The sequence below is a fragment of the Pleurodeles waltl genome, chromosome 5 (assembly GCF_031143425.1).
Source record: "Pleurodeles waltl isolate 20211129_DDA chromosome 5, aPleWal1.hap1.20221129, whole genome shotgun sequence".
Classification (NCBI taxonomy): domain Eukaryota; kingdom Metazoa; phylum Chordata; class Amphibia; order Caudata; family Salamandridae; genus Pleurodeles; species Pleurodeles waltl.
Window position 1 is genome coordinate 698,844,042 of NC_090444.1, and position 23,352 is coordinate 698,867,393.

The window sequence follows — 23,352 nt, forward strand, 5'->3', positions numbered from 1 at the left end:
GCAGATTACTCATTCAACTTCCCTATTTAGAATACCTGTCATTAAAGCGTTTATGGAAGGCCTAAAGAGAATTATACCACCAAGGACACCACCTGTTCCTTCATGGAACCTCAACATTGTCTTAACAAGGCTCATGGGTCCACCTTTCGAACCCATGCATTCTTGTGAAATGCAATACTTAACGTGGAAAGTTGCATTTCTCATTGCCATCACATCTCTAAGAAGAGTGAGTGAGATTCAGGCATTTACCGTACAAGAACCATTTATTCAAATACACAAAAATAAGGTAGTTCTAAGAACAAATCCAAAATTCTTACCAAAGGTTATTTCACCGTTCCACTTAAATCAAACAGTAGAATTACCAGTGTTCTTCCCACAGCCAGATTCGGTAGCTGAAAGAGCACTACATACATTAGACATCAAGAGAGCACTAATGTTCTACATTGACAGAACAAAACAAATTAGGAAGACAAAACAACTATTTATTGCCTTTCAAAAACCTCATACAGGAAATCCAATTTCAAAACAAGGCATTGCCAGATGGATAGTTAAGTGTATTCAAGCCTGCTATCTTAAAGCAAAAAGAGAGCTGCCTATTACACCAAAGGCACACTCAACCAGAAAGAAAGGGGCTACCATGCTCTTTCTAGGAAATATTCAAATGAACGAAATATGTAAGGCAGCAACATGGTCTACGCCTCATACATTTACCAAGCACTACTGTGTAGATGTGTTAACTGCACAACAAGCCACAGTAGGTCAGGCTGTACTAAGAACATTATTTCAAACTACTTCAACTCCTACAGGCTGAACCACCGCTTTTGGGGAGATAACTGCTTACTAGTCTATGCACAGCATGTGTATCTGCAGCTACACATGCCATCGAACGGAAAATGTCACTTACCCAGTGTACATCTGTTCGTGGCATGAGTCGCTGCAGATTCACATGCGCCCACCCGCCTCCCCGGGAGCCTGTAGCCGTTTAGAAGTAGATCTTAAACAATTGTACATTTGTAAATATATTACTTTAACCTTTATTATGTACATACGTATTCATTCCATTGCTTGGGCACTATGACTAACATACACAACTCCTACCTCACCCTCTGCGGGGAAAACAATCTAAGATGGAGTCGTCGCCCATGCGCAATGGAACCGAAAGGGGAGGAGTCCCTCGGTCTCGTGACTCGAAAAGACTTCTTCGAAGAAAAACAACTTGTAACACTCCGAGCCCAACACCAGATGGCGGACTGTGCACAGCATGTGAATCTGCAGCGACTCATGCCACGAACAGATGTACACTGGGTAAGACTACGGAACTATTGCCCCCATGTCCAGGCGACCGTTGTATAGCATGTTTTGTGTTTTATAATTACACCTACAATACGCCCTTGGGCACATTATTCACAGTGGGGTGGTGTTTGATTTTGGATGGGAAGTGCCCACCTTTGGATATAGCACGCAGTGCCTAAATCGATTGTCAGACATTACAGGTGAAAAGGGAAGCCATCTTAAGGTATGTACTGTGCACTGGTCAAAATTAGTTTCACAGCTACATAATGGCTTCACTGAAACTTATGTTGTTTGGTATCAAACACCTCGTATTAAGCCCACACTTATTCCAATGATGGATTTATCAATACATGCACCCAGATGTCACCTTAGAGGTACCCCCTAAATCCTACTAGTATTCTAGTGCGTTGGAAGACTGGTACAGTCCAGTATGCCACCACAGAGAGATTTTTGCCCCCTCTGCAGGTGAGAGTCCATGCTCTCGGAGGCCAGAAACAATGCCTGCTCCGAAGTAAGGTGTTCACACCTCCAGCAGGATGGCTAGTGATTTGGCATTCCAAGGCCAGGAACTTCAAAGTCCCTACTGCTTTTGATGTGACCCCAGCATCCCCCAGACTCATGGAATACCACATCCTGTGCTGAGGCCCATTTGGCACCAGGACAGGTGGGAAATTAGCTATGCTGACCCACCCCTAAGGTGGACTGCCCGATGTGCCCACTCTAAGAAAATTCTCTCATTTGGGTTATGGCAGAATTAGAAACTCTGGGACACCTGTGCCCACTCCCCAAAGGAAGTGGTCATATAGGGCGTGTTGTGACCCCCAATGGTAAGTAGCCCATTGTCTACTACCCTTCACTCACGGTAACTCATCTAAATCTAGTATTTAGGGGAGCTTTTGGCACCAGGAAAACAGATGTGTCTGCCTGGAGAAGGAAGAACTGAGGAGCAGCAACTGACTTGGCGCCAACCCTGTCCTTGAGAATTGCACAGACCTGGCTCGTCCAAAATGCGGTGTCACCTCTAAAAGCTGTGGAGGAGTGACCAACGACTTAGCTGGCCAGCAACATCTTTTGAGCAAAGGAGCTGCTTCCCTGCACGTTTGCCGGCACCAAAAGGACCAAAACGAGAGAGACTGCCAGCGCGGTCCCACTGGACAAAGCCTCACTACACATGACCCTCCCCCAACAACCTGAGTTGCTGTGAGCCTATGGACCCCCTGAAGCACAGAGACCCTCAAGAGCTGAGCACCATCTTGGGTTAAGCTGGAATGTGTCCTGTCCCAGCTTTCCTGGGCTGGCTTCTCAGTCCATGATTGCAGGCTTTTTTTTACAGGACCATTTTCCCATTGAAATCAACAGGGCACCTGATGCTGAAAAGTAACTTGTCACCCAAACTCCTCATACATGTAGAATGTACTTCCTTAAAGGCACAGGATTGGTTTTCAACCGGATTAAGCTTGCGGTCTATCTAGCTTCATTGCCGCCTTTCCTCTCACATCTGTTGTAATAATGGTTGTTAAAATTATTCCTGGCACTTTATTTATTGTATTTATTTATTGCACTAACACTTTTAAGTTGAAATAAATCGCTCAATGCTGTTTGGAATAGCCTAACAAAATTATTTTAATTTTTAAATTATTACTTCAATGGAAATTACCCTGAAAAACCCCTATTTATAGGTAAGCAACCTTTCCACATTTTCTGACTGGCAGTACTCGTAATGGCAGCACTGCCTTTCTGCCATCTGCCTCACTTGAAGTGATATGCTCATATCAAGAAAAAAATCTTGTCTGGTAACAGTAGCCCATTTTCTCTTTTCTAGATGAGACATTTTCTTTGTGAGATGCTACATATAAGCACATATGATCTTGAAGTACATATTAATATTGAGTTAATCACCTCTCTTTTTGCAGAAGTAAAACAACTACTAATAGGAAGCAAATATCAAATGTGCACCATGTTTTTCATGATTGACTTGTGTTTTTGTCTTCTAGTTTGTAGTACAACACTCTGGGTTGGCCAAGTGGACAGGAAGGTCACACAGCAAGATTTGACAAATGTCTTTGAAGAATTTGGCCAAATTGAGTCAATTAACGTAAGTTAGATTTTCATTCTCAGTTTAAAACCCTGCAATAACTCTCAACCACTTAATAGTTCAAATAAGAATATAGAATGCTTGGCACAACCTATCCATACTGGAATTCTATATTGATCAGTTTTTGGATTACTTGATCATGTATACATTTAATTATTTAATTATGTGAACGTTTTTCTCTTCTAGGATTGACTGGAAATTTTCCTCTGTACATTTGCCACCCAGCTAGCTACTTTAAAATCTGGCCATACATTATGCAAATGGGAGAACACAAATATAGGTTTTGCAATGTGAATCTTTTCTGGATTCACAAGTTGTGCACTATTCTGCCATCTAGTGGTTAGTTCCAGAATTCCCCTTTGCAGTTTTTATTTCCTGTTTTATGGGTGGGTGTCGCTGAGCACCACTTGGTGTCATGCCCTTCCCCATGTGGTGTTAGATGTATGACCCGGTGCTTGGTCGCTTACTTCAGATTCTTTTTTTCTGCCTCTGGTTCTGGAAATGAGATGGAAAAGCTCCTGCAAACAAAAAAGTGCATTGATGAATCGTCAAAGGAAAACTTAGGAAAACAAGGAATCTATGTGGGAAGACTGACAATCGGAGGGAATACCGCTTTTACTGTGTTCTTACAGAAAGAGAATACGAAAGAGTGCATGGTTGGAGAATGTGCATCATGGTAGAGGGGTGCTTTGGAGAAGGTGGACTACTTTTCGATTCTGCCTGAGGTACTGCCACAAATTTGCAGAGAAAGACAATTCAGTTTACAGCCTGTGCCTACCAAAAGACCACAGCGCCGAAAGTTGTAAGGCCTGTTTTTTTTTGTTTTTGTTTTGTTTAAAAAAATAAAATTAAAATAATTCAGCTTAAAACGCAAAGTTGAAGAGAATGAATGCTGGCTACACTTGACCATGATGCAGCCACGTCAGATTAGGACCTTACTAAGGGGAATCTGCCTATCCGGCGATAAGAACACAACAGACTGAGTTGACACAAGGATAGGGCTCTGACACTAAAGAAAGCACCATAGACCTTGAGAGACTTGATGTAGCAAGGAAGGCATTGAAGGTAGAGGAGGCCAGAAAATGTCACCAGGTAACGTACGTGCTTTGAGGCTGAGCCAGCAAAAATGCTCCTAAAGTCTCAGCAGAAGCCACGATGTTGAAAGATTCACCCATCTAAGGGAGGGAAATCCACAAAAAACTCCACTGGTTCTAGATTGGCTGCCATTCGTGTTCTTGAAGTACATGTCCTACCTCTGTCATATGTCACATTCTGCCTTGGGACTCGGTAGGCCTCGCAGAGGGATGACATAGACAAATGTACAGGTAAAGCGGTGGCTTTGCCACTGCAGTAGGCAATGCTTTTGAGTCTGCTGCAGTGATGACACAAGATCGGGACACACCAAGGGAGAGAGTCTTGAAGGAAAATAAAATCTGACTCCGAAGCAGGCAACTCTCCATTCCCACCAGCAAGCACCGTAGTTTGAGCAAAAGATATGTCGACCCAACAGTATAGATTGTTGGCTATACCAACTGAGAGACATCCCTGGGCCCAAACTTCTATTTGTCATTTTAGGGCTGGTGGTGGCCAAAAGAGATGTTGCTAAATATTGTGGGGTGGCAGAACCACCCACAGAGTGGAAAGCTTTTATGGACTTGTATATGATGCCAGAAAAAGTGATGTACAATACTAGAGGGTGCCCGAAGCAATTTCAGATTTGTGATCCATGGAGGAACTATTACCACCTGGAATTAGGCTGAGATGGAGCTTCACCACTTATAAACCCCAGGCAGCATGAGGGACAGCCACAATAGCCCTTAAAGATGTATGATGCCAAACTAGTACACAAAAAGTGCTTGATATGTAATTGTGTTATACTACAAACCGATCGAACAGTATTTAATTCCCATGGAATTGTTTTTCAAAGTAGCCCTAAGGGTCCTATTGTTTTTTTCCCCAAAATGTTTTATTATTTTGCATTTTAATGAAACGAACAGTACCCTCTGATAAGCCTGAATTGCTCTCCTACACTACCACAAAGAGAGCATTTGGGATTATTAATTTAAGCCCTGTTGGCCAATAAGGGGCTACCTGACTATCTGGATGGATATACCACTACATTGGTACACTATATAGCCAGCTTTTTACAGCCATATCGTTCATATACAGAAGTTAGCACAGCTGAGTCAGCATGTAATCTTGTACTCGCCACTTGGGCAACCAAGTCTTTCCAGTACTTTTCCGCATTTACTGCAGGGGCATACAAAGTACATGTCCTGCCTCTGTCTTATGTTGCACCCTGCCTTGGGACTCGGTAGGCCTGGCAGAGGGATGACTTAGACAAATGTGCAGGGGAAGTGGTGGATTTGCCACTGCATTCAATGGCAAAGTCAGGCTAGCAATGCTTGATTGCTGTCTGGGGGACTAGTTTTACTTGGGCGACCTCCAAGATGGCACAACCAGCGCTGCAAGCCCTGTGGTACCCTGGGTATCAGGCTACCATATGCTAGGGACTAACAGGTAAGTTAGTAATTTCCAATCGGGGCAGCCAATTCAACGTACACTCTAAAGTCAGGGCACTGGTGTAGGAAGCTGGCTCTGTATATACTGTATCAAAATGAGATTTAGTGTGTGCACAGTCCAGGGTTCCCCAGAGGCTTAACAGAGGCTAAAGTAGATAATACTAATGCTCTCTTGTGGTAGTGTGGTCCAACAGTTAGGCTTATCAGAGGGTATTGCAAAGCATTTGTTGTACACACACACAGACAATAAAGGAAGTACACACTCAGTGACTTAACTACAGACCAATCATTTTTATATTGCAAAAGTATATGTTCGATGGCATCTGTCGCTGTAGATACGCATGTTCTGCAATAGCTCGCCATCTGGTGTTGGGCCGGAGTGTTACAAGTTGTTTTTCTTCGAAGAAGTCTTTCGAGTCACGGGACCGAGTGACTCCTCCTTTTGTCTCCATTGCGCATGGGCGTCGACTCCATCTTCGATTGTTTTTTTTTCGCCATCGGGTTCGGACGTGTTCCTGTCGCTCCGAGTTTCGGAACGGAAAATTAGCTAATTTCGGAAGATTTTCGTCGGTATTGTTGCGTTCGGGATCGGCGTACTTAGATTCCACACCGCATCGAAGATCGAAGAGCTCCGGTGCCCTTCGGGGTAGTTTTTCGATCCTCTGTCGGGGCCTGGTCGGCCCGACCGCGTGCTGAAGAACGCCGATGGAACGGACCCCGTTCCGTTTCTGCCCCAAATGCCACAATAAATACCCCTACGCAGACCAACACTTGGTCTGCAACCTGTGCCTGTCACCTGAGCACAGCGAAGACACCTGCGAGGCCTGTCGTGCGTTCCGGTCCCGAAAAACACTCCGAGACCGTCGAGCCAGAAGACTTCAGATGGCGTCCGCACCGACAGCCCAACGGGAGTTCGAGGAACAGGAAGAGGAAGGTACCTTCTCGATCCAAGACTCAGACTCCGAAGGATTCGACGATACACAAACCGTGAGTAAGACGTTGAGTAAGTTTATTATTCTGAGAAGTTTGATACTAAACTTCCCAGTATTCAGTGTTGCCATTATGGAGCTGTGGAGTTCGTTTTTGACAGACTCCCAGCCCATATACTCTTATGGCTACCCTGTACTTACAATGTCTAAGGTTTTGCTTAGACACTGTAGGGGCATAGTGCTCATGCACATATGCCCTCACCTGTGGTATAGTGCACCCTGCCTTAGGGCTGTAAGGCCTGCTAGAGGGGTGACTTACCTATGCCACAGGCAGTGGGAGGTTGGCATGGCACCCTGAGGGGAGTGCCATGTCGACTTAGTCATTTTCTCCCCATCAGCACACACAAGCTGGCAAGCAGTGTGTCTGTGCTGAGTGAGGGGTCCGTAGGGTGGCATAAGACATGCTGCAGCCCTTAGAGACCTTCCCTGGCATCAGGGCCCTTGGTACCAGGGGTACCAGTTACAAGGGACTTACCTAGGTGCCAGGGTTGTGCCAATTGTGGAAACAATGGTACATTTTAGGTGAAAGAACACTGGTGCTTGGGCCTGGTTAGCAGGGTCCCAGCACACTTCTCAGTCAAGTCAGCATCAGTATCAGGCAAAAAGTGGGGGGTAACTGCAACAGGGAGCCATTTCTTTACATAAGCCCCCCCCAGCCCACAGGCCAGGAGACTCAGCCAAAGCTGGGAGAGTCTTCCTAGTCTGTCAGGCGAGGAAGAGTAGAGGAAATAGGCTGGTTTGTTGCAGGGCCTACTCTGCCTTACATCCTCCTGCTCAGGTCATTCCCTCTGGGGAATTGACCCACTTCCACAGTGATAGGACCTAGTCTGAACTGCCTCTTGTCTGTGCTTTTTATGTCTTCACCCATTCTCTCTATTTTGGGGTTAGAGGTATCCACCTCTGCTAATCTTATCTTAGCCAGGGTCACCCCTAGCTTACCCAAAGAGGTTACCCAGAGCTGGAGTAACCCCACCATGACCAACAGGGTCAGGGGGCCTAACTTGCTATTTGGCATGGGGTCAGACCACCATGCCAAGGATAGTGCAGCCATAAAGGCTAACACCCAGCAGAGGCCACTGACAGCTGTCAGTGCCCAGAACCACACCTTTAGCTCTTCACCTACAAGGGAAGGGGCTAAGTTACAGGCTTCTTTGGGTTCAGGGTGCCTGTCTGCTGTATTAGAGTGGGGGGTTACCACATCTTGTAGTAAACACCCTTCTTCCACTCTTTCTTCTGTTAGCTGAGGAGCCACCCACTCAGGCTTAACAGTTGCCTGACTAGCCAGGACTTCTTGTGGGTCAGGTTGGACTTTATCAGAGCCACTTTTGGAGTTCTCCCCTACTGGAGCAGAATCTCCTTGGCTTGCTGGAACCTTGGCTAAAGGTTGTCCCCCTTTCCTACTCTGTTTCCTTTTCTTTTTCTTCTGGGGCCTACTTGCATTTACTGCAGAGGCAGGCACTCCAGAATCCTTGGGAGAGGACTGGCACTGGACCAGTTCCTCTCTTGGGCTCTGACTAACCTCTGGGTAGTCATTTCCAAGGAGACAATCAAGTGGGAGGTCTGTACTGACTACCACCCTTCTCCAGCTAAAAGTCCCACCCACTTCTATGGGCACAAAAGCCACAGGCCTATCAGTGACCCTGTCTGGGCTAACTCTTACTCTGGCCATCTCACCTGGGATGTACTGGTTTGAGAACACCAGCCTGTCATGCACAATAGTGTGACTGGCACAAGTGTCTCTCGGTGCAGTGGCTGGGATTCGATTCACCAGTAGGTGGTGGAAGTGTCTACTTCCCTCTGGAATCTCCAACTCACCTGTTGGGCCCTTTTTCCAGTTGAAGGCTATGAAGACCTCCTCATCTGAGGAGTCATCCCCAATGGCTACACTGGTCACCCCTGGGATTTTGCTAGGGGGTTTGTTTTTGGGACAAGAAGTGTCCTTGGTGTGGTGCCCTGTCTGTTTACAGTTATGGCACCATGCCTTAGTGGCATCCCAGCTCTTACCCTGGTACCCACCTTTGTTTTGGGTTGTGTCTCTGGGCCCACCCACCTGGTCTGGTTTTTGGGGGCCTACAGGGGACTCTTTTTCTTTGTTTCTAGTGTCACCCACTTTCTCCTGGGGAGGCTTTGTAACCCCTTTCTTTTGGTCACCCCCAGTGGAAGTTTTGGTTACCCTAGTCTTGACCCAGTGGTCTGCCTTCTTTCCCAATTCTTGGGGAGAAATTGGACCTAGGTCTACCAGATACTGATGCAACTTTTCATTGAAGCAGTTACTTAAAATGTGTTCTTTCATAAACAAATTATAAAGCCCAACATAGTCATGCACTTCATTTCCAGTTACCCAACCATCCAGTGTTTTCACTGAGTAGTCAACATAATCAACCCAGGTCTGGCTCGAGGATTTTTGAGCCCCCCTGAATCTAATTCTATACTCCTCAGTGGAGAATCCAAAGCCCTCAATCAGGGTACCCTTCATGAGGTCATAAGATTCTGCATCTTTTCCAGAGAGTGTGAGGAGTCTATCCCTACACTTTCCTGTGAACATTTCCCAAAGGAGAGCACCCCAGTGAGATTTGTTCACTTTTCTGGTTACACAAGCCCTCTCAAAAGCTGTGAACCATTTGGTGATGTCATCACCATCTTCATATTTTGTTACAATCCCTTTGGGGATTTTCAACATGTCAGGAGAATCTCTGACCCTATTTATGTTGCTGCCACCATTGATGGGTCCTAGGCCCATCTCTTGTCTTTCCCTCTCTATGGCTAGGATCTGTCTTTCCAAAGCCAATCTTTTGGCCATCCTGGCTAACTGGATGTCCTCTTCACTGGGGTTATCCTCAGTGATTTCAGAGTTGTTGGTCCCTCCTGTGAGGGAACCAGCATCTCTGACTATTATTTGTGGAGTCAGGGCTTGAGTAGCCCTGCTCTCCCTAAGTAGGACTGGAGGGGGGGAATTTCCCTCCAAGTCACTATCTTCATCCTCTGAGTTGCCATCCTCAGAGGGGTTGGCTTTTTCAAACTCTGCCAAAAGCTCCTGGAGCTGTACTTTGGTAGGTTTGGAGCCCATTGTTATTTTCTTTAGTTTACAGAGTGACCTTAGCTCTCTCATCTGTAGATGGAGGTAAGGTGTGGTGTCGAGTTCCACCACATTCACATCTGTGCTAGACATTATGCTTCTAAAAGTTGGAATACTTTTTAAGAAACTAAAACTGGTTCTAGAATCTAATTCAAACTTTTAACAAACTTTTTAAACTCTAAAAGAAATGCTAACGGGGACTAACATAAGGCCCTAGCAGGACTTTAAGAATTTAGAAAACTTTTCAAATTGCAAAAATCAATTTCTAATGACAATTTTGGAATTTGTCGTGTGATCAGGTATTGGCTGAGTAGTCCAGCAAATGCAAAGTCTTGTACCCCACCGCTGATCCACCAATGTAGGAAGTTGGCTCTGTATGTACTATTTCAAAGTAAGGAATAACATGCACAGAGTCCAAGGGTTCCCCTTAGAGGTAAAATAGTGGTAAAAATAGATAATACTAATGCTCTATTTTGTGGTAGTGTGGTCGAGCAGTAGGCTTATCCAAGGAGTAGTGTTAAGCATTTGTTGTACATACACATAGACAATAAATGAGGTACACACACTCAGAGACAAATCCAGCCAATAGGTTTTGTTATAGAAAAATATCTTTTCTTAGTTTATTTTAAGAACCACAGGTTCAAATTTAACATGTAATATCTTGTTTGAAAGGTATTGCAGGTAAGTACATTAGGAACTTTGAATCATTTCAATTGCATGTATACTTTTCAAGTTATTCACAAATAACTATTTTAAAAGTGGACACTTAGTGCAATTTTCACAGTTCCTGGGGGAGGTAAGTTTTTGTTAGTTTTACCAGGTAAGTAAGACACTTACAGGGTTCAGTTCTTGGTCCAAGGTAGCCCACCGTTGGGGGTTCAGAGCAACCCCAAAGTCACCACACCAGCAGCTCAGGGCCGGTCAGGTGCAGAGTTCAAAGTGGTGCCCAAAACGCATAGGCTAGAATGGAGAGAAGGGGGTGCCCCGGTTCCGGTCTGCTTGCAGGTAAGTACCCGCGTCTTCGGAGGGCAGACCAGGGGGGTTTTGTAGGGCACCGGGGGGGGACACAAGCCCACACAGAAATTTCACCCTCAGCAGCGCGGGGGCGGCCGGGTGCAGTGTAGAAACAAGCGTCGGGTTTGCAATGTTAGTCTATGAGAGATCAACGGATCTCTTCAGCGCTGCAGGCAGGCAAGGGGGGGGCTTCCTCGGGGAAACCTCCACTTGGGCCAGGGAGAGGGACTCCTGGGGGTCACTTCTCCAGTGAAAGTCCGGTCCTTCAGGTCCTGGGGGCTGCGGGTGCAGAGTCTTTTCCAGGCGTCGGGACTTAGGTTTCAGAGAGTCGCGGTCAGGGGAAGCCTCGGGATTCCCTCTGCAGGCGGCGCTGTGGGGGCTCAGGGGGGACAGGTTTTGGTACTCACAGTCGTAGAGTAGTCCGGGGGTCCTCCCTGAGGTGTTGGTTCTCCACCAGCCGAGTCGGGGTCGCCGGGTGCAGTGTTGCAAGTCTCACGCTTCTTGCGGGGAGTTGCAGGGTTCTTTAAGGCTGCTTCTTGAAACAAAGTTGCAGTCTTTTTGGAGCAGGTCCGCTGTCCTCGGGAGTTTCTTGTCGTCGTCGAAGCAGGGCAGTCCTCAGAGGATTCAGAGGTCGCTGGTCCCTTTGGAAGGCGTCACTGGAGCAGAGTTCTTTGGAAGGCAGGAGACAGGCCGGTGAGTTTCTGGAGCCAAAGCAGTTGTTGTCTTCTGGTCTTCCTCTGCAGGGGTTTTCAGCTGGGCAGTCCTTCTTCTTGTTGTTGCAGGAATCTAAATTCTTAGGTTCAGGGGAGCCCTTAAATACTAAATTTAAGGGCGTGTTTAGGTCTGGGGGGTTAGTAGCCAATGGCTACTAGCCCTGAGGGTGGGTACACCCTCTTTGTGCCTCCTCCCAAGGGGTGGGGGTCACATCCCTAATCCTATTGGGGGAATCCTCCATCTGCAAGATGGAGGATTTCTAAAAGTCAGAGTCACCTCAGCTCAGGACACCTTAGGGGCTGTCCTGACTGGCCAGTGACTCCTCCTTGTTTTTCTCATTATCTCTCCTGGACTTGCCGCCAAAAGTGGGGGCTGGGTCCAGGAGGCGGGCATCTTCACTAGCTGGAGTGCCCTGGGGCATTGTAACACGAAGCTTGAGCCTTTGAAGCTCACTGCTAGGTGTTTCAGTTCCTGCAGGGGGGAGGTGTGAAGCACCTCCACCCAGAGCAGGCTTTGTTTCTGTCCTCAGAGAGCACAAAGGCTCTCACCGCATGAGGTCAGACACTCGTCTCTCAGCAGCAGGCTGGCACAGACCAGTCAGTCCTGCACTGAACAATTGGGTAAAATACAGGGGGTATCTCTAAGATGCCCTCTGTGTGCATTTTTTAATAAATCCAACACTGGCATCAGTGTGGGTTTATTATTCTGAGAAGTTTGATACTAAACTTCCCAGTATTCAGTGTTGCCATTATGGAGCTGTGGAGTTCGTTTTTGACAGACTCCCAGCCCATATACTCTTATGGCTACCCTGTACTTACAATGTCTAAGGTTTTGCTTAGACACTGTAGGGGCATAGTGCTCATGCACATATGCCCTCACCTGTGGTATAGTGCACCCTGCCTTAGGGCTGTAAGGCCTACTAGAGGGGTGACTTACCTATGCCACAGGCAGTGGGAGGTTGGCATGGCACCCTGAGGGGAGTGCCATGTCGACTTAGTCATTTTCTCCCCATCAGCACACACAAGCTGGCAAGCAGTGTGTCTGTGCTGAGTGAGGGGTCCGTAGGGTGGCATAAGACATGCTGCAGCCCTTAGAGACCTTCCCTGGCATCAGGGCCCTTGGTACCAGGGGTACCAGTTACAAGGGACTTACCTAGGTGCCAGGGTTGTGCCAATTGTGGAAACAATGGTACATTTTAGGTGAAAGAACACTGGTGCTTGGGCCTGGTTAGCAGGGTCCCAGCACACTTCTCAGTCAAGTCAGCATCAGTATCAGGCAAAAAGTGGGGGGTAACTGCAACAGGGAGCCATTTCTTTACACATAGGTTTGAGGAAGAGCTACAAGCAACTGATGTGGACCATACGCAAAAGCGTATCTTCATTCAGCAGGGGACAGGAAAAATAAGCACCCTTCCCCCCATTAGGAGAAAGAGAAGGTTGGAGTTCCAGACGGAACAAACACCACAACCAAAAGTGGTGAAAAGAGTTACCCCACCACCCTCTCCTCCGCCCGTGATTAACGTTTCACCAGCACAAACTCCATCACACTCCCCAGCTCACACCACCATGAGCCAGGGTGACCAAGATCAGGACGCATGGGACCTATACGACGCCCCAGTGTCAGATAACAGTCCGGAGGCATACCCTACAAAGCCATCTCCACCAGAAGACAGCACCGCGTACTCTCAAGTGGTGGCTAGAGCAGCACAATTTCACAACGTAAGCCTCCACTCAGAACAGGTCGAGGATGATTTCTTATTCAACACACTCTCCTCCACCCACAGCTCATACCAAAGCCTGCCTATGCTCCCTGGTATGCTCCGGCACGCAAAAGACATCTTTAAGGAGCCGGTCAAAAGTAGGGCAATCACACCAAGGGTGGAAAAAAAGTATAAGGCGCCTCCTACGGACCCGGTTTTTATCACTACACAGCTGCCACCAGACTCTGTCGTTGTAGGAGCAGCTAGGAAAAGGGCCAACTCTCACACATCTGGAGATGCACCACCCCCAGATAAAGAAAGCCGCAAGTTCGATGCAGCTGGTAAAAGAGTCGCAGCACAAGCTGCAAACCAGTGGCGCATCGCGAACTCCCAGGCACTACTTGCGCGCTATGACAGAGCCCACTGGGACGAGATGCAACATCTCATTGAACATCTGCCCAAGGACTTACAAAATAGGGCAAAACAAGTGGTTGAGGAGGGACAAACCATCTCCAACAACCAGATACGCTCCTCCATGGACGCTGCAGATACAGCTGCACGGACAATTAATACATCTGTAACTATCAGAAGGCATGCATGGCTCCGAACGTCTGGATTTAAACCAGAGATTCAACAAGCAGTTCTCAATATGCCTTTTAATGAAAAAGAACTGTTCGGTCCAGAAGTGGACACAGCGATTGAGAAACTCAAAAAAGATACGGACACTGCCAAAGCCATGGGCGCACTCTACTCCCCGCAGAGCAGAGGGAATTACAGCACATTCCGTAAAACGCCCTTTCGAGGGGGGTTTCGGGGTCAAAGCACACAAGCCAGCACCTCACAAGCCACACCGTCCAGTTACCAGGGACAGTATAGAGGAGGTTTTCGGGGACAATATAGAGGAGGGCAATTCCCTAGAAATAGAGGAAGATTTCAAAGCCCCAAAACCCCTACTACTAAACAGTGACTCACATGTCACTCACCCCCTCCACACAACACCAGTGGGGGGAAGAATAGGTCATTATTACAAAGCATGGGAGAAAATCACTACAGACACTTGGGTTCTAGCAATTATCCAACATGGTTATTGCATAGAATTTCTACAATTCCCTCCAAACATACCACCAAAAGCACAAAATTTAACAACACACCATTCCAATCTCCTGGAGATAGAAGTGCAGGCACTATTGCAAAAGAATGCAATCGAATTAGTGCCAAACACACAAATAAACACAGGAGTTTACTCACTGTACTTTCTGATACCAAAAAAGGACAAAACACTGAGACCAATCCTAGACCTCAGAGTAGTGAACACTTTCGTCAAATCAGACCACTTCCACATGGTCACACTACAAGAAGTATTGCCATTGCTAAAACTACACGACTACATGGCAACTTTAGACCTCAAGGATGCTTATTTCCATATACCAATACACCCATCGCACAGGAAATACCTAAGGTTTGTATTCAAAGGAATACATTACCAATTCAAGGTACTGCCTTTCGGATTAACAACCGCACCAAGAGTCTTTACCAAATGTCTAGCGGTAGTCGCTGCACACATAAGAAGGCAGCAAATACATGTGTTCCCATATTTGGACGACTGGCTAATCAAGGCCCATTCGTTCATACAGTGCTCAAATCACACAAATCAGATCATACAAACCCTCTTCAAACTCGGGTTCACCGTCAACTTTACAAAATCCAACATTCTGCCGCGCAAGGTACAACAATACCTAGGAGCCATAATAGACACATCAAAGGGAGTAGCCACTCCAAGTCCACAAAGAATTCTAAATTTCAACACCATCATACAACGCATGTATCCAACACAAAAGATACAGGCAAAGATGGTATTACAACTCCTAGGCATGATGTCTTCATGCATAGCCATTGTCCCAAACGCAAGACTGCACATGAGGCCCTTACAACAATGCCTAGCATCACAGTGGTCTCAAGCACAGGGTCACCTTCTAGATCTGGTGTTAATAGACCGCCAAACTTACCTCTCGCTTCTGTGGTGGAACAACATAAATTTAAACAAGGGGCGGCCTTTCCAAGACCCAGTGCCACAATACGTAATAACAACAGATGCTTCCATGACAGGGTGGGGAGCACACCTCGATCAACACAGCATACAAGGACAATGGAACGTACATCAAATAAAACTGCATATCAATCACCTAGAACTTCTAGCAGTTTTTCAAGCACTAAAAGCTTTCCAACCAATAATAGTTCACAAATACATTCTCGTCAAAACAGACAACATGACATCAATGTATTATCTAAACAAGCAGGGGGGGACACACTCCACGCAGTTAAGCCTGCTAGCACAAAAAATTTGGCATTGGGCAATTCACAACCAAATTCGCCTAATAGCACAGTTTATACCAGGGATCCAAAATCAACTCGCAGACAATCTCTCTCGAGATCATCAACAGGTCCACGAATGGGAAATTCACCCCCAAATTCTGAACACTTATTTCAAACTCTGGGGAACACCTCAGATAGACTTGTTTGCGACAAAGGAGAACGCAAAATGCCAAAACTTCTCATCCAGATACCCACACAAACAATCCCAAGGCAATGCCCTATGGATGAACTGGTCAGGGATATTTGCTTACGCTTTTCCTCCTCTCCCTCTCCTTCCTTACCTGGTAAACAAACTCAGTCAAAGCAAACTCAAACTCATATTGATAGCACCAACTTGGGCAAGGCAACCCTGGTACACAACGCTGCTAGACCTATCAGTGGTACCCTGCATCAAATTGCCCAACAGGCCAGATCTGTTGACACAGCACAACCAAAAGATCAGACACCCAGATCCAGCATCGCTGAATCTAGCAATCTGGCTCCTGAAATCCTAGAATTCGGGCACTTACAACTTACCCAAGAATGTATGGAAGTCATAAAACAAGCCAGAAGGCCATCCACCAGGCACTGCTATGCAAGTAAATGGAAGAGGTTTGTTTGCTACTGCCATATTAATCAAATACATCCATTACACACAACTCCAGAACATGTAGTGGGTTACTTGCTTCACTTACAAAAATCTAACCTAGCTTTCTCTTCCATTAAAATACACCTTGCAGCAATATCTGCATACCTGCAGACTACCTATTCAACTTCCCTATATAAGATACCAGTCATTAAAGCATTCATGGAGGGCCTTAGGAGAATTATACCACCAAGAACACTACCTGTTCCTTCATGGAACCTAAATGTTGTCCTAACTAGACTTATGGGTCCACCTTTTGAACCCATGCACTCCTGCGACATACAGTTCCTAACCTGGAAGGTGGCATTTCTCATCGCCATTACTTCCCTAAGAAGAGTAAGCGAGATTCAGGCGTTTACAATACAGGAACCTTTTATACAACTACACAAAAATAGTCGTCCTAAGGACCAATCCTAAATTTTTGCCAAAGGTTATTTCACCGTTCCATCTAAATCAAACAGTGGAACTTCCAGTGTTCTTTCCACAGCCAGATACCGTAGCTGAAAGGGCACTACATACATTAGATGTCAAAAGAGCATTGATGTATTACATTGACAGAACAAAAAACATCAGAAAGACTAAACAACTCTTTATTGCATTTCAAAAACCTCATGCAGGAAACCCAATTTCAAAACAAGGTATAGCCAGATGGATAGTTAAATGCATCCAAATCTGCTACCTTAAAGCTAAGCGACAGCTGCCCATTACACCAAGGGCACACTCAACCAGAAAGAAAGGTGCTACCATGGCCTTTCTAGGAAACATCCCAATGCAAGAAATATGTAAGGCAGCCACATGGTCTACGCCTCACACATTCACCAAGCACTACTGTGTAGACGTGTTATCCGCACAACAAGCCACAGTAGGTCAAGCCGTATTAAGAACATTATTTCAGACTACTTCCACTCCTACAGGCTGATCCACCGCTTTTGGGGAAATAACTGCTTACTAGTCTATGCAGAACATGCGTATCTACAGCGACAGATGCCATCGAACTGAAAATGTCACTTACCCAGTGTACATCTGTTCGTGGCATCAGTCGCAGTAGATTCGCATGTGCCCACCCGCCTCCCCGGGAGCCTGTAGCAGTTTGGAAGATACCTTCAATTATTTATATATGTGTCATCTCAACCTTAAATAGGTGCATACTTAGTCACTCCATTGCATGGGCACTATTACTACAATTCAACTCCTACCTCACCCTCTGCGGGGAAAAACAATCGAAGATGGAGTCGACGCCCATGCGCAATGGAGACAAAAGGAGGAGTCACTCGGTCCCGTGACTCGAAAGACTTCTTCGAAGAAAAACAACTTGTAACACTCCGGCCCAACACCAGATGGCGAGCTATTGCAGAACATGCGAATCTACTGCGACTGATGCCACGAACAGATGTACACTGGGTAAGTGACATTTTCATTTCTTTATTTTTAGAACCACCAGATTCAAATTGTAGGTACATACTTCAATAGATTAGTATTTCACACAGGTAGCAATAGTACTTTGTTTGAAATCGATAAGTTATACAGTTGATGAAATATTGGCAATTATCTGTTTTCAAAATGGACACAGTGCAATTTTCAGAACAGATCCTGGGTGAGAGAAATGTTAGTTTGGTTTTCAGGTAAGTACAACCCTTACAGTTTCAGTCTCTTGTGTTGTAGGAAGTCCACCGGTTGGGTTTAAAGTTAACCCCAAACATCCACTACCAGCAACACTGGGCCGGCCGGGTGCAGAGGTCAAAGATTAGCAATTTTAATGTGGGCTCCTGTGGATACAGGGGGTACTCTGATTCAGGTCTGCTTGCAGGGAAGTACCGGCGACTTGGAGGGCAGGCCAGAGGGGATTAGAGGACTAGAGGGAACCTCAATTAGGCTCCTAACACACACCCTCAGTGACACAGGGGTGGCCGGGTGCAGGCTGCAAACAGGACATCAGGCTTCCAATAGTGGACTATGAGGTGGCCAGGGGGTCACTCTGAGGCTGCAGGTGAGGAACAGGTTAACCGTGGAGCACTGCAGTCCGAGGCTTGAGCCTTTGAGGCTCACCGCCTGGTGTTACAGTTCCTGTAGGGGGGAGGTGTGACGCACCTCCACCTAGGACAGGCTTTGTTTCTGACCACAGAGTGCACAAAGGAACTCACCCCATGTGGTCAAAAACTTGTTTGGAAATGGCTGGCTGGCACAGACCGCTCAGTCCTACACTAGCAGTTGGGCTAACATAAAGGGTGCATCTTTAAGATGCCCTCTGTGTGTATTGTTCAATAAATCCCTCATTAGCATCACTGTAGGTTTATTGTGCTGAGAAGATTTATACCAAACATCCCAGTATTCAGTGAAGCCTTATGGAGCTGTGGAGTTAGTAATGACAAACTCCCAGACCACATACTCCGTATGGCTACACTGTACTTAAATGTCAAGAATGAACGTGGACACTGTAGAGGCATATTGCTCATGCAGCTATACCCTCACCTGTGGTATAGTGCACCCTGCCTTAGGGCTGTAAGGCCTGCTAGAGGGGGTGACTTACCTGTGCCACAGGCAGTGGGTTGTGGACATAGCTCCCTGAGAGGGGTGCCAATTCGACTTTTTTTCTCCCCACCAGCACACACAAGCTGCAAGTCAGTTGTACATGTGCTGGGTGAGGGGTCTCTTAGGGTGGCATAATACATGCTGCAGCCCTTAGGGACCTTCCCTGGCTACAGGGCCCTTGGTACCATGGATACCTTTTACAAGGGACTTAACTGTGTGCCAGGGCTGGGCCAATTGTGGAAGCAAAGGTATAGTGTTTGCGAAGGAACACTGGTGCGGGGGCCTTGTTAGCAGGCTCCAGGCACATTCTCAAAGTTGGTATCAACACTAGGCAAAAATTAGGGGGTGTAGGGGATAAACCAGCCAACAGTGGCACTTTCCTACACATGAGGTCTGGTTAGTTTTCCTGACTGATGCTGCTGGTTTTTCAAATCAGAGTGCACTAAGGGACATCTCCTTACAGCGTCAAACCACACTTGCGTCTAGGACTACTGCGATCGTTGACTGTCATTGGCTATTTATGCGGCTTGGCGCTTCTGCTACTAAAACTTTTAAATTCTAAATCTCCTGTTCCGTTTATTGGATTTTTGTTATTTTGATGTCATTTTCCCATCATAGAGGTAGTGGAGATATGTTTTGGAACCACATAGACTCCTCTCTAATATGTAGGTGGGTTGGTCTCCTGGCGCATGTCTCCAGTCATTTATTGCTGTTAGGTGTGCTGCCCAGTAGGATTCTCGGATATCCGGAAGGGATATACCCCCATTGTATTGGTTGCGTTGGGGTGTCTGTAGCACAATTCTCAGATGTCCCCCATCCCACAATAGTTTGTGGAGTTCCTCCTCAATTGTGATAAAAATGTCCTCAGGGATATGAGTGTAAGTGTTCTGGAGAAAGTATGATAATTATGGCAGGGCCACCATCTTGAACATGACCGCTCTTCCCATTATTATCAACAGAAGAGTTCTCCATCTCTCCATGTCCTCTTGGATGGCCCTTAAGGTTTTTTGAATATTATGGGTGAGACTAAGTTCCTTGTCTTGAGTTATTTAAATCCCAAGTATTTGAATCCTTCATTAACTATTTTCGGGTTTGCAGGGAGTTCTAGGTGTTGCAGATTACCTCCCCACTGAGGTATAAGCTGCATTTATTCCAGTTTATCATGTAGCCTGAGTGAGCTCCTTATTGCTCAATTAGGCAAAACAGCTCTGGCAACAAACTTTGGGGTTTGGCAACACAGAGCACAATATCATCCGTGCATAGTGAAATTCTCTCATCTTCCCCCTCTCTCACCTGGAAGCCTAATAATGTTGGGTGCTGGCAGATCAGGCATGCTAGGGGTTCCAGCACCAGGGCAAACAATAGCAAAGAGAGGGGGCATAAAACGGGTGCATAAAACCTGTTTTCCCTGCGGATCACTACACCAGGTCACTATAAGTCACCCCTATGGTAGGCCTTCTCAGCCCAGAGGGCAGGGTACAGGTACCTGTGTGTGAGGGCACCCCTGCACTAGCAGAGGTGCCCCCACAAACTCCAGATCCATTTTCCTAGACTTCGTGAGTGCGGGGACGCTATTTTATGCGTGTACTGCGCATCAGTCACTACCGAGGTCTAGCTACATAATGGTAACTCCGACATATGTAGGAAGTTGGCTCTGTATGTGCTATTTCAAAGTAAGGAATAGCATGCACAGAGTCCAAGGGTTCCCCTTAGAGGTAAGATAGTTGCAAAAAGAGATAATACTAATGCTCTATTTTGTGGTAGTGTGGTCGAGCAGTAGGCTTATCCAAGGAGTAGTGTTAAGCATTTGTTGTACATACACACAGGCAATAAATGAGGAACACACACTCAGAGACAAATCCAGCCAATAGGTTTTGTTGTAGAAAAATATCTTTTCTTAGTTTATTTTAAGAACCACAGGTTCAAATTCTACATGTAATATCTCATTTGAAAGGTATTGCTGGTAAGTACTTTAGGAACTTTGAATCATTACATTAGCATGTATACTTTTTACATAAAACACAATAAGCTGTTTTAAAAGTGGACACTTAGTGCAATTTTCACAGTTCCTTGGGGGAGGTAAGTTTTTGTTAGTTTTGTCAGGTAAGTATAAATCAATGAGAGATCAAGGGATCTCTTCAGCGTTGCAGGCAGGCAAGGGGGGGGGCTCCTCGGGGTAGCCACCACCTGGGCAAGGGAGAGGGCCTCCTGGGGGTCACTCCTGCACAGGAGTTCCGTTCCTTTTGGTGCTTGGGGCTGCGGGTGCAGAGTCTTTTCCAGCCGTCGGGAAATGGAGTTCAGGCAGTCGCGGTCAGGGGGAGCCTCGGGATTCCCTCTGCAGGCGTCGCTGTGGGGGCTCAGGGTGGACAACTTTGGTTACTCACGGTCTTGGAGTCGCCAGAGGGTCCTCCCTGAGGTGTTGGTTCTCCACCAGTCGAGTCGGGGTCGCCGGGTGCAGTGTTGCAAGTCTCACGCTTCTTGCGGGGAGTTGCAGGGGTCTTTAAGTCTGCTCCTTGAAACAAAGTTGCAGTTCTTTTGGAGCAGTGCCGCTGTCCTCGGGAGTTTCTTGTCTTTCTTGAAGTTGGGCAGTCCTCAGAGGATTCAGAGGTCGCTGGTCCCTTGGAAAGCGTCGCTGGAGCAGGGTTCTTTGGAAGGCAGGAGACAGGCCGGTAGGACTGGGGCCAAAGCAGTTGGTGTCTTCTGTTCTTCCTCTGCAGGGGTTTTTCAGCTCGGCAATCTTCTTCTTGTAGTTTCAGGAATCTAAATTCTTAGGTTCAGGGGAGCCCTTAAATACTAAATTTAAGGGCGTGTTTAGGTCTGGGGGGTTAGTAGCCAATGGCTACTAGCCCTAGGGGTGGGTACACCCTCTTTGTGCCTCCTCCCAAGGGGAGGGGGTCACATTCCTATCCCTATTGGGGGAATCCTCCTTCTACAAGATGGAGGATTTCTAAAAGTCAGTCACCTCAGCTCAGGACACCTTAGGGGCTGTCCTGACTGGCCAGTGACTCCTCCTTGTTTTTCTCATTATCTCTCCTGGACTTGCCGCCAAAAGTGGGGGCTGTGTCCAGGGTGCGGGCATCTCCACTAGCTGGAGTGCCCTGGGGCATTGTAACACGAATCTTGAGCCTTTGAAGCTCACTGCTAGGTGTTACAGTTCCTGCAGGGGGGAGGTGTGAAGCACCTCCACCCAGAGCAGGCTTTGTTTCTGTCCTCCGAGAGCACAAAGGCTCTCACCGCATGAGGTCAGAAACTCGTCTCTCAGCAGCAGGCTGGCACAGACCAGTCAGTCCTGCACTGAACAATTGGGTAAAATACAGGGGGTATCTCTAAGATGCCCTCTGTGTGCATTTTTTAATAAATCCAATACTGGCATCAGTGTGGGTTTATTATTCTGAGAAGTTTGATACTAAACTTCCCAGTATTCAGTGTAGCCATTATGGAGCTGTGGAGTTCGTTTTTGACAGACTCCCAGCCCATATACTCTTATGGCTACCCTGCACTTACAATGTCTAAGGTTTTGCTTAGACACTGTAGGGGCATAGTGCTCATGCACATATGCCCTCACCTGTGGTATAGTGCACCCTGCCTTAAGGCTGTAAGGCCTACTAGAGGGGTGACTTACCTATGCCACAGGCAGTGGGAGGTTGGCATGGCACCCTGAGGGGAGTGCCATGTCGACTTAGTCATTTTCTCCCCACCAGCACACACAAGCTGGCAAGCAGTGTGTCTGTGCTGAGTGAGGGGTCCCTAGGGTGGCATAAGACATGCTGCAGCCCTTAGAGACCTTCCCTGGCATCAGGGCCCTTGGTACCAGGGGTACCAGTTACAAGGGACTTACCTAGGTGCCAGGGTTGTGCCAATTGTGGAAACAATGGTACATTTTAGGTGAAAGAACACAGGTGATGGGGCCTGGTTAGCAGGGTCCCAGCACACTTCTCAGTCAAATCAGTATCAGGCAAAAAGTGGGGGGGTAACTGCAACAGGGAGCCATTTCTTTACACAAGCCCCCCCCCCAGCCCACAGTCCAGGAGACTCAGCCAAAGCTGGGAGAGTCTTCCTAGTCTGTCAGGCGAGGAAGAGTAGAGGAAATAGGCTGGTTTGTTGCAGGGCCTACTCTGCCTTACATCCTCCTGTTCAGGTCATTCCCTCTGGGGAACTGACCCACTTCCACAGTGATAGGACCTAGTCTGAATTGCCACTTGTCTATACTTTTTATGTCTCCACCCATTCTCTCTATTTTGGGGTTAGAAGTATCCACCTCTGCTAATCTTATCTTAGCCAGGGTCACCCCTAGCTTACCCAAAGAGGTTACCCAGAGCTGGAGTAACCCCACCATGACCAACAGGGTCAGGGGGCCTAACTTGCTATTTGGCATGGGGTCAGACCACCATGCCAAGGATAGTGCAGCCATAAAGGCTAACAC

The 23,352-nt window shown here is 46.9% G+C and overlaps 1 protein-coding gene across 3 annotated transcripts in view; it reads left to right on the plus strand.

The window, feature by feature from the left end:
• SCAF8 (SR-related CTD associated factor 8) overlaps window positions 1-23,352 on the plus strand; it is a 1,507,655-nt gene that overhangs the window by 526,515 nt on the left and 957,788 nt on the right. For all 3 annotated transcript variants that reach the window (XR_011203719.1, XM_069234634.1, XM_069234635.1), the window contains exon 14: window positions 3,288-3,388. Coding sequence is in view for 2 of the 3 variants with exons in the window: in XM_069234634.1 (XP_069090735.1) it covers window positions 3,288-3,388 (101 nt within the window). In the remaining variant the exon portion in view is untranslated. The remainder of the gene's footprint in view (window positions 1-3,287; window positions 3,389-23,352) is intronic.